This window comes from Ostrinia nubilalis, chromosome 16 (assembly GCF_963855985.1).
Source record: "Ostrinia nubilalis chromosome 16, ilOstNubi1.1, whole genome shotgun sequence".
Classification (NCBI taxonomy): domain Eukaryota; kingdom Metazoa; phylum Arthropoda; class Insecta; order Lepidoptera; family Crambidae; genus Ostrinia; species Ostrinia nubilalis.
Genome location: NC_087103.1, coordinates 1870212 through 1881944, shown reverse-complemented (window position 1 = coordinate 1881944; position 11733 = coordinate 1870212). Strand labels below are relative to the sequence as shown.

The window sequence follows — 11733 nt, the reverse complement described above, 5'->3', positions numbered from 1 at the left end:
GTCCCGGGTGCTGATGGAAATAGAGCAACAGATCCTGACGCGTTCAGGGAATTTGAGGCTTAAGTGTCTCACGCGCCAGGTGCTAGCAGCTGCAAGCCAGCTTCACGCGTGGTAATCCCCGAGTGTAGTTGTGTGGAGATGTGTCACGGTTTTGATTCGATCAAAACCGTGACACATCTAACGTGACGAAGGACTCATGGGCCGTCAAAGTCGAGGCTTTGTCTCACGCGCCGGCTGCCCCATACGTCCGATGCACTACGCCCGGGTGGTGTAGTTCCGTGTTGTGTCACGGCTCGTGCTTCTGTATGGGGCGCGGGTGGTGTGGGTGGCGCGGGTGTGACGCAGTCGACTCAATTAGTGTCTGAAATTTGTGATAATCCCGGGTGCTGGTGGAAATAATGATCAAAGTAACAAAGATGAAACTGAGTGACGAAGGTCATCAAACTTGAGGCTTAAGCGACTCACGCGCCGGCTGCCCCATGCGTCCGATGCACTCTTAGTGTCTTACGCGCCAGCTGCCGCCCCACGCGTGTTATCCCCCGGGTGGTGTAGTTCCGTGTTGTGTCACGGCTCGTGCTTCTGTATGGGGCGCGAGTAGTGACGGTAACTTAATAGCTAGCTGTCCCATATACGGGATAATCCCGCTAAATACAGTAACAAAGATTCTGACGCGTTCAGGGAATTTGAGACTTAAGCGACTCACGCGCCAACTGCTGCTCCTCGCGTGGTATCCCCCGGGTGGTGTCCAGGTGCCCCATGCGTCCGATGCACTCTAACACCCGTATTCACAAACGATGCTTGCTTAAGTGAAGCAGCAAATCGAACGCAAAGCGTTGAATAAAGCTCTGTGATTGGTTCGTGTGTGACCCTGTGCGTCCACGTGCACTGTGAGACCTCATAGTAATGTTTGTGAATACGGGCGTTAGTATCTCACGCGCCGGCTGCTGCTGCCCCATACGTCGGATGCACTACGCCCGGGTGTTGTACTTGTCTGATGTGTCACGGCTCGTGCTTCTGTATGGGTCTGGGGTGGTGCGGATGGTGCGTGTGTCGCAGCTGACTCAACCGCTACAAATTCGGGATAATCCCGGATGTTGGTGGAAATATAGGCGTAATATATAATAATATCCTGACGCGTTCAGGTAATTCGATCGAAACTGAGTGACGAAGGTCACTAACTCATGCGCTATGTAACTTGAGACTTAAAAGGGTCTCACGCGCCAGCTGCAGCCCCACGCGTGGTATCCCCCGGGTGGTGTCCAGGTGCCCCATACGTCCGATGCACTACCCCCGGGTGGTTTATTTGTCTGATGTGTCACGGCTCGTGCTTCTGTATGGGTCTGGGGTGGTGCGGGTGGCGCGGGTGTGACGCAGTCGACTCAATTAGTGTCTGAAATTTGTGATAATCCCGGGTGCTGGTGGAAATAATGATCAAAGTAACAAAGATCCTGACGTGTTCAGGGATTTCGATCGAAACTGAGTGACGAAGGTAGCTCATGGGCCATCAAATTTGAGGCCTAAAAGCGACTCACGCTCCGGCTGTCCCATGCGTCCGATGCACTAGTCCCGGGTGGTGTAGCAAATGTGTGGTGACGTGTCACAGTTTTGATCAAAACTGAGTAGCAAAGGACTCATGGGCCACTAATTTTGAGGCTTAAGTGTCTCACGCGCCGGCTGCCCCATACGACCGATGCACTACGCCCGGGTGGTGTAGTTCCGTGTTGTGTCACGGCTCGTGCTTCTGTATGGGTCTGGGGTGGTGCGGATGGTGCGTGTGCCGCAGTCGACTCAATGAGTGTCTGAAATTTGTGATAATCCCGGGTGCTGGTGGAAATAATGATCAAAGTAACAAAGATGAAACTGAGTGACGAAGGTCATCAAACTTGAGGCTTAAGCGACTCACGCGCCGGCTGCCCGATGCACTCTTAGTGTCTTACGCGCCGGTTGCTGCCGCCCCACGCGTGGTATTCCCCGGGTGGTGTAGTTGTCTGATGTGTCACGGCTCGTGCTTCTGTATGGGTCTGGGCTGGTGCGGATGGTGCGTGTGCCGCGGGTGCCGGCGCGGCGCGGCGGCGAGCAGCGCGCGGGCGGCGGTGAAAATACAGTAACAGATCCTGTCGCATTCAGGGAATTCGACCGAATCTGATTGACAAAGGACTCATGGGCCACCAGACTTGAGGCTCACGCGCCAGGTGCCCCATACGTCCGATGCACTAGTCCCGGGTGGTGTAGCAGATGTGTGGTGATGTGTCACAGTTTTGATAGAAACTGACGTGACGAAGGACTCATGGGCCATCAAAGTCGAGTTTTATGCCCGTTTTCACCATCAATCCCTAATTTTTAAGTGACCCCTATGGTAGCACATAACAGGCATTTTGTTTTTATCTTCTTCTTCTCAGTCGGTACACTCTTGTCAGAGTGGTCGTGGTCATCATCTTGAATCACGATTCAGAGTGATGTTCCTCGTAATACGGCGCCATTCCTCGCGGACTGCAGCTTTCCGGGTACTTTCGCTAACCGAGCACTTAGTTGCGGCCTTGATCTGGTCCGTCCATCTCATTGGTGATCTACCACGTGGTCTGGTGCCCTCAACTTTTCCCTGCACTACGAGACGCTCTATGGAGTCATTACTGCGCCGAGATACATGGCCGAAGAAGTTTAAAATGCGTGACTGTACTGTGGTTGATAGGCGCTGTCTGATGCCGAGTTCTTTTAATATGGAGTCATTGGTACGAAACTCGGTCCACGATATTCCCAGCATCCGTCTCCAGCACCACATCTCCAATGCGTCAATCTTCTTCCTTTCGGTTTCACGAAGAGTCCATGTTTGTTTTTATAGGGGACACTTAAAAATTAGGAATTGATGGTGAAAACGGGCATTAGTGTCTCACGCGCCGGCTGCCGCCCCACGCGTGGTATCCCCCGGGTGGTGTAGTTCCGTGGTGTGTCACGGCTCGTGCTTCTGTATGGGTCTGGGGTGGTGCAGGTGTCGCAACGGAGCAACAGATACAGACGCGTTCAGGGAATTTGAGGCTTAAGCGACTCACGCGCCAGCTGCAGCCCCACGCGTGGTATCCCCCGGGTGGTGTAGTTGTCTGATGTGTCACGGCTCGTGCTTCTGTATGGGGCGCGGGTGGTGCGGGTGGCGCGGGTGTGACGCAGTCGACTCAACTAGTATCTCAAATTTGGGATAATCCCAGGTGCTGATGGAAAAAATTATCAAAGTAACAAAGATCCTGACGCGTTCAGGGATTTCGATCGAAACTGAGTGACAAAGGTGGCTCATGGGCCATCAAATTTGAGGCCTAAAAGCGACTCACGCTCCGGCTGCCCCATGCGTCCGATGCACTAGTCCCGGGTGGTGTAGCAGATGTGTGGTGATGTGTCACAGTTTTGATAGAAACTGACGTGACGAAGGACTCATGGGCCATCAAAGTCGAGTTATATGCCCGTTTTTTACCATCAATCCCTAATTTTTAAGTGACCCCTATGGTAGAACATAACAGGCATTTTGTTTTTATAGGGGACACTTAAAAATTAGGAATTGATGGTGAAAACGGGCATTAGTGTCTCACGCGCCGGCTGCCCCATACGTTCTATGCACTTCCCCCGGGTGGTGTGGTCTGGTGGTGTGTCACGGCTCGTGCTTTTGTATGGGCCTGGGGTGGTGTGCGTGGCGCAGTGGTGGAAATAGAGCAACAGATCTTGACGCGTTCAGGGAATTTGAGGTTTAAGCGACTCACGCGCCAGCTGCCGCCCCACGCGTGGTATCCCCCGGGTGGTGTACTTGTCTGATGTGTCACGGCTCGTGCTTCTGTATGGGTCTGGGCTGGTGCGGATGGTGCGTGTGCCGCGGGTGGCGGCGCGGCGCGGCGGCGAGCAGCGCGCGGGCGGCGGCACAGCATAGTTCTGTGCCATCCCGGGCACCGGCTGCGCGAGCGCCTCCCGCGAGAGAATTGGTTATGTGCCTGTAAAAATGTTTTGTTACACAGCCTATCTACACTCAACATCAATGACGATTTGTAAGAACTATTTATTAGTCTAAACAAATAAAGAAATTTTGACTTTGACTTTGACTTTGACATCAAATAAACCGCACCTTCCGCGACGCGAACTTTAAAGATTTTCTTCTGACACAATTATGGTACCCCAACAAAATTGGTGTTATTTGAAAGCCCAATAAATATACTTAAAGAAAAATACATTTCATTTCTAAATAAATGATTAACATATACCATAAATGTGACTTGAAAATAGACCTCACTTTGAGCTCACCTCTGGGATCAATTAGACCAAATTTTATGATTATAAAACCAAATAATGATCACACGTGTCCTCTTTAACAGATGGATAGCGATTAATCCCAACTTAACAGTTTTATAGTCATAAAAAATGGCTATAGCGTAACTACCTATTTATTGAAGAAGTGACTCTGGATCCTTGTAAAGACACATTTTTGGGGTAAAAACCTTTCCTTTAATGAAATGAAGTTTAGAACTAGGCTTTCAAATGGTACCAATGTGGTGGGAAGTGGGGATGCATACGTTTGATGAGTGCTTGTCGCAGGAGGTGCGATTTATTTGATGCCGAGTGTATTTAGTGAAATGACCGTCGAATATGAACCCGTACCGAGAATAGATTTCGGCTGCGTTTTCACTAGAGATGTGCGAGGATGCGTAGCGAGGGATGTGTTTACCGAGGCGAACTAAATTAAGCGATTCTATTGGTTCTTTGCAAACACATCCCTCGTTACGCATTCTCGCACATCTCTGGTGGAAACGCAGCCTTAAACCTCTAAACGAATAGGTGTTGAATTTCTAAAATCAATAAAATAAAATGAAATAATATAATCTTAATTGCCAAAACTGTGTACAATTATTCATTCTATTTAAATAAAAATTTTGAGCTTTTTTAATAAAATGTCACTGTGATACCAGCATGCCATGTAATACTGCCACATACGCGTAAAATGACAACTCCATATAAACAGGACTATTCCCACCTCTCGTTCCCACCCACTAATGCAACTCTTATGTAGCCAGAATCTACCATTAGACCGCCAATAAATACCCAACATAGCATAGTTTCCCATCGTGTATATCGTGACGTACTTACGACGCAGGCAATGGCCTGTATCGAATTGCATATTAATTGTTATGTAAATTGTAATATTCATTCCACATGGCGTGATAACTGTCATGTATATAGTTTATATAATTGCTGTCGAAATTTAATTTTAGAATTCCCTTCAGATACCCAAGGAAACCTATAAACCTATTAAGTCCTCCTTTCCGAAAATCCGTGCTAGGTTCCAATTCCCCGGTTTCGAGACTCTGTAAGCTTCATAATAAATACTGCGACCAACTTTCCCTATTTTGCACATCTATCCACAAAATTAAGCGTCAGATACATCAGTTAGAGTTTGCTTAATTTAATCCCTTTTTATCCATATCATAAAAAAAATAATTCATTATTAATTGTTGCATTAAAATTTACTTAGATACCTACACTCTTTAACAACTCACTTATGCATGTGGTGTTTACCTACTTATAGTTGTACACTTAGTCCTAATAATTGTATTTGATAAACTAAAATGTATTAGTGTAACAATGTATTGGTGAACCAAATAAATAAATAAATATGCTTACCGTATGGCGTGGTGCGGCACGTGCTGCGTGCTCAGCCACTCGAGCGCGAGCGAGGCCGGCGGTGAGTCCTGTAGCCGCGCGCAGCCTAGCAAAGCACCGGCGCGCGCGCAACTAAACACCACTACCACGCGCGAGCCCTCCTGGTGGCAAATAGACATTTACAGTCAGTTTAACTGATTAGTTGAACTAACTTTCACTCTAAAAAATACCGTTTGTGTGAAATCTTAAGTTGAAATTCACAGTCAATAAATTGGCTGTTTAGTAAAGCAACATTCGATACTAATTATTGAGACTGAAGATCACTGTACATCACATAGACATGTAATGGAAATGGCATTCATTAAATGTAATGTAAAAAAAAAATCATCTCTATACGAACCAAGGTAACGACCTACATATCGTTCACTTGAAGGTCACGGTTTATCGTGACTTTATTTCATAGAGACTACAACGCCATGATATTTGTACATGCCTATGAATTAGATTACGGTGGCAAAGTATTTTCATTTTGAACAATTACATGCGTATAAAAATATCATATCATGAATCAATACACTAAAAATAACAATATAAATTAAACAAAGTGACCATCCTCACCTGTTTAACCTTCAGCAGCTTCTTAGCGGTGGCCTGCGCGAACGGATACACTCCAGTCGCCTGCGCCGTCTCCAGCGCGTGCAGGTCATCGACCCGCGACAGGAAGTACCGCGCCTCGGGCCCCGCGGGCCCCGGGGCCCCCGGGCCCTCCGGCGACGCGGGCCCCGAGCGCCAGGCGGGCCCGCGAGCGCGATTCAGGGCCGCTGCGAATTCTGAGTGGGGCTCCTCGCGCCGCCAGCCGCCCGCTTCTACTGTCAGCGGTTTGGGCCGTTGTCCTATGCCGGCTGGCTGGCTGAGACCCACGTTGCGCTCTTCGGCGCCTAGCACTGGAATTAATGATGATTTTGATCCATAAGTACCAGTAAAACCAGAAAATAGAAAGCATTATGACTGGATCTCTTGGCCCTTGGGTGATATTGATCCTAATCGTAAGTCTATGTATGAACCAAAAGTCACTTCACACACTCGACATGCGCCTCACAACCAAGGCACACAGCTTCTGACGTAAGTAATATACACTGATGGCGTCAGAAGCGTTAGCCGCGAAGGCCGTCCAGTCGTCGAGCGTATACATACCTTGGACCACAGCAGTTATTATCTGTTCATCCAAAGGCGTAGTAGGTCTGGCCGGGTTCGACATGCGTCTCACGACCAAGGCACACAGCTTCTGACGTAGGTAAATACACTGATAGCGTCAGGTGATCCGTCTGCTCGTTTGCCTCCTATCACATAAAAAAAAAAAAAAAGAAGCGTCAGCCGCGAAGTCCGTCCAGTCGTCGAGCCTATACATACCTTGGACCACAGCAGCCAAAATTTGTTCATCCAAAGGCGTAGTAGGACTTGCTGGATTCGACATGCGCCTCACAACCAAGGCACACAGCTTCTGACGCAAGTAATGTACACTCATAGCGTCAGAAGCATTTGCTACGAAAGCTGTTCAATCGTCAAACGTTACGATACATACCTTAAACCACAGCAGCCAAGATCTGTTCATCCAAGGGCGTAGTAGGTCTTGCCGGGTTCGACATGCGCCTCACGACCAAGGCACACAGCTTCTGACGCAGGTAGTAAACACTGATGGCGTCAGAAGCGTCAGCCGCGAAAGCCGTCCAGTCGTCAAGCGTATACATACCTTGGACCACAGCAGCTAGTATCTGCTCATCCAAAGGCGTGGTAGGTCTTGCTGGATTCGACATGCGTCTCACAACCAAGGCACAGAGCTTCTGACGTAAGTAATATACACTGATGGCGTCAGAAGCGTCAGCCGCGAAGGCCGTCCAGTCTTCAACTATGAGTGTGACATGTTACATACCTTGAACTACGGCAGCCAAGATCTGTTCATTTAGCGGTGTAGCAGGTCTTGCTGGATTCGACATGCGTCTCACAACCAAGGCGCACAGCTTCTGACGTAAGTAATATACACTCATAGCGTCAGAAGCATTTGCTACGAAAGCTGTTCAATCGTCAAACGTTACGATACATACCTTGGACCACAGCAGCCAAGATCTATTCATCTAAAGGTGTGGTAGGTCTTGCCGGGTTCGACATGCGCCTCACAACCAAGGCGCACAGCTTCTGACGTAAGTAATATACACTGATGGCGTCAGAAGCGTCAGCCGCGAAGGACGTCCAGTCGTCGAGCGTATACATACCTTGAACCACAGCAGCCAAGATCTGTTCATCCAAAGGCGTGGTAGGTCTTGCCGGGTTTGACATGCGTCTCACAACCAAGGCACACAGCTTCTGACGTAAGTAATATACACTGATGGCGTCAGAAGCGTCAGCCGCGAAAGCCGTTCAATCGTCAAACGTTACGATACATACCTTGGACCACAGCAGCTAGTATCTGTTCATCCAAAGGCGTAGTAGGTCTGGCCGGGTTTGACATGCGCCTAACGACCAAGGCACACAGCTTCTGACGTAAGTAATATACACTGATGGCGTCAGAAGCGTCAGCCGCGAAAGCCGTCCAGTCTTCAACTATGAGCGTGACATGTTACATACCTTGAACTACGGCAGCCAAGATCTGCTCATCCAGCGGTGTAGTAGGTCTTGCCGGGTTTGACATGCGCCTCACGACCAAGGCGCACAGCTTCTGACGTAAGTAATATACACTGATGGCGTCAGAAGCGTCAGCCGCGAAGGCCGTCCAGTCGTCAAACATTGCAATACGTACCTTGGACCACAGCAGCCAAGATCTGTTCATCTAAAGGCGTAGTAGGTCTTGCCGGGTTCGACATGCGCCTCACAACCAAGGCACACAGCTTCTGACGCAAGTAATATACACTGATGGCGTCAGAAGCGTCAGCCGCGAAGGCCGTCCAATCGTCAAGCGTGAGCGTGGCGCTGTCGGGCGCGGCGTCTGCGTCAGCGTCGGAGTCTGAGTCCGAGGATAAACCCGGCGGGTTGGCGCGCTGGGTTAATGCACCCGCTGGGAGACGCAGTGGACCTGACGGATACAACAAAGTAATAAATTATTCAAATCTAATTTTAATATCAAATTGCAAAATGCTCGGAGATAGTCAAAGAGCCGCGAAGAATGAACATTTCGAATAAGTAAGACTCGAAGACTATATGAATCATACAACTCGGTCGAGTTACTTAACTCTGTCACAGCGCAAGCCATTTAAAAAAAATCCTTTCGTGTTGAGTTCGCACCTGGCGGCCGTGACGTCACATCAACGCTCTAGTACGGACGGGGCAAACACGAGGAAGTGCGCGAGTAAGTAGGAGGGAGAGTCGCATTCCAGCGAGGTGTGCTTATACTTCGTACGCGGAAAATTAAGGATTAATTTTTAATTAATCAAGGCCTATACAAATGGTGTAACTATCTCGACTTTATTTTAATCCCAACTAATATTATAAATGCGAAAGTAACTCTGTCTGTCTGTCTGTCTGTTACGCTTTCCCGCTTAAACCTCGCAACCGATTTTGATGAAATTTGGCATAGAGATAGTTTGAGTCCCGGGAAAGAACATAGGATAGTTTTTATCCCGGTTTTTGAAACAGGGACGCGCGCGATAAAGTTTTTCTGTGACAGACAAAATTCCACGCGGGCGAAGCCGCGGGCGGAAAGCTATCTATAATATAAAAATGAATCGCAAAATGTGTTGGTAAGCGCCTAACTCAACAACTCCTGGACCAATTTTACCAATTCTTTTTTTTAAATGTTCGTTGAAGCAGGCCTGTTCATCTCCGCGAGTTTACATCGAAAACAAAACACGCACGATGGCCCACCTACAGGATACTATTCGACAAGGCCTCACATACGAGCGAACATTGACTCACGCACGCGTATTCTTGTGTATGATGGAAGAAAATAAAGAAAATGGTGTACTAAATACTGTGCAGTATTTAACTGCCTAAATAATAATAAAAACACATAATGTACTTTTTTAAGTTGCCTCAAGACACTGAGAGGTAAATAAGTAGTTAATATTATTCATCATAATTCATGCTAAATCATGTATTTCCTCCGCCATTTTCCGCAGTTTGGCACCTCACGTCACATCATTTTACCGAAGTCAGCCCTATAGCTTCGGCGTAGTGCCGATCACTGACGTTTGTCAACAAAATGGTGCTTGACTCTTGAGACAGGCTAAATTACACCATGTTGTTAATGACATTGAGCATACATTTTTTTAAATACCTTCGCGAAGTAAAACTTCTGTACGTAGTACTTATTATTATTCTGTGCTATATCTATAAACACCCACCTCCGAACAGAGCCACGGTGAGCGGCGTGACGAGCGTGCAGCAGCGGATGAAGCAGAAGCGGCCGGCGCGCGAGATCTCTTCGAACGCCACCCAGTCGGCGGGCAGGCTGCGAACCGCGGCTTTCGCGCTCGCCGCGCCGCCGCCACGGTGTAACGTTGAACTGCAACAATATTAGCAGCTGTCAGTCTCCATGAGACGAGCACGAGCCTCTCTAGAGGAGCCAAAAGCAGTGGCTTAGTCATCAAAATGACAACTTCTCAAAATGACAACCGGGATGCAAAATGTCCACTTCTCGAAATTACAACTTCTTAAAATGTCAACTTCGCTAAAAGACAACTTCTCATAATAATATTGTCTATTTTGGATATTTCGATTATTTGTGGACATTTTGCGTCCCGGTTGTCATTTTGATGACTAAGCCAAAGCAGCCTGTAGCCTTATTCACGTAACAAAACTTCAACGACAACAAATCGCTGAGTTGCGATCCTATCGAGTAATCGTTCTATCGAAATGACCCTTGTGAACAAGGTGGTAAAAAATTTTTTTTTTATTTTAATCAAACTAAATCAGATTAAAAAAAACACGTTTTTTTAATTAGTTTGATTTTTTCGATTTTTATTAGGTTTTGCGATCATTTCTTTAGTTTTTCTAGCAAAAAACATGTTTATTTACGTAGAATTGATGTATTACGTAGAGCTGGCAACACCACCAAAAAAAATGTGTGGTTATCTAATCGGTGCGCAGGCCGCCGCGCCAGGCACGGTACATGACGCCCCTAGTGTGTCACCTGGGGTGGAAGGCGACGCGCGGCTCGCGGCTCGTGCGCAGGCCGCCGGCCGTGCGGTCCACGCGCGCCAGGCACGGGTACATGACGCCCCTAGTGTGTCACCTGGGGTGGAAGGCGACGCGCGGCTCGCGGCTCGTGCGCAGGCCGCCGGCCGTGCGGTCCACGCGCGCCAGGCACGGTACATGACGCCGCTAGTGTGTCACCTGGGGTGGAAGGCGACGCGCGGCTCGCGGCTCGTGCGCAGGCCGCCGGCCGTGCGGTCCACGCGCGCCAGGCACGGTACATGACGCCGCTAGTGTGTCACCTGGGGTGGAAGGCGACGCGCGGCTCGCGGCTCGTGCGCAGGCCGCCGGCCGTGCGGTCCACGCGCGCCAGGCACGGTACATGACGCCGCTAGTGTGTCACCTGGGGTGGAAGGCGACGCGCGGCTCGCGGCTCGTGCGCAGGCCGCCGGCCGTGCGGTCCACGCGCGCCAGGCACGGTACATGACGCCCCTAGTGTGTCACCTGGGGTGGAAGGCGACGCGCGGCTCGCGGCTCGTGCGCAGGCCGCCGGCCGTGCGGTCCACGCGCGCCAGGCACGGTACATGACGCCCCTAGTGTGTCACCTGGGGTGGAAGGCGACGCGCGGCTCGCGGCTCGTGCGCAGGCCGCCGGCCGTGCGGTCCACGCGCGCCAGGCACGGTACATGACGCCCCTAGTGTGTCACCTGGGGTGGAAGGCGACGCGCGGCTCGCGGCTCGTGCGCAGGCCGCCGGCCGTGCGGTCCACGCGCGCCAGGCACGGGTACATGACGCCGCTAGTGTGTCACCTGGGGTGGAAGGCGACGCGCGGCTCGCGGCTCGTGCGCAGGCCGCCGGCCGTGCGGTCCACGCGCGCCAGGCACGGGTACATGACGCCCCTAGTGTGTCACCTGGGGTGGAAGGCGACGCGCGGCTCGCGGCTCGTGCGCAGGCCGCCGGCCGTGCGGTCCACGCGCGCCAG

The 11733-nt window shown here is 50.1% G+C and overlaps 2 protein-coding genes across 2 annotated transcripts; both read right to left on the bottom strand.

The window, feature by feature from the left end:
* Nucleotides 1-3799: 3799 nt before the first annotated feature.
* Nucleotides 3800-8037, bottom strand: LOC135079501 (3'-5' RNA helicase YTHDC2-like). The gene is made up of 4 exons (XM_063974158.1): nt 7899-8037; nt 6247-6572; nt 5650-5789; nt 3800-3968 (listed from the first exon to the last, which is right to left on the bottom strand). The coding sequence occupies exons 1-4, from the start codon at nt 7960-7962 to the stop codon at nt 3800-3802; spliced, it is 699 nt and encodes a 232-aa protein (XP_063830228.1). The 5' UTR covers nt 7963-8037.
* A 239-nt stretch (nt 8038-8276) lies between these two features.
* LOC135079500 (3'-5' RNA helicase YTHDC2-like) lies at nt 8277-10833 on the bottom strand. The gene is made up of 4 exons (XM_063974157.1): nt 10751-10833; nt 9963-10123; nt 8423-8695; nt 8277-8341 (listed from the first exon to the last, which is right to left on the bottom strand). The coding sequence occupies exons 1-4, from the start codon at nt 10831-10833 to the stop codon at nt 8277-8279; spliced, it is 582 nt and encodes a 193-aa protein (XP_063830227.1).
* Nucleotides 10834-11733: the final 900 nt, after the last annotated feature.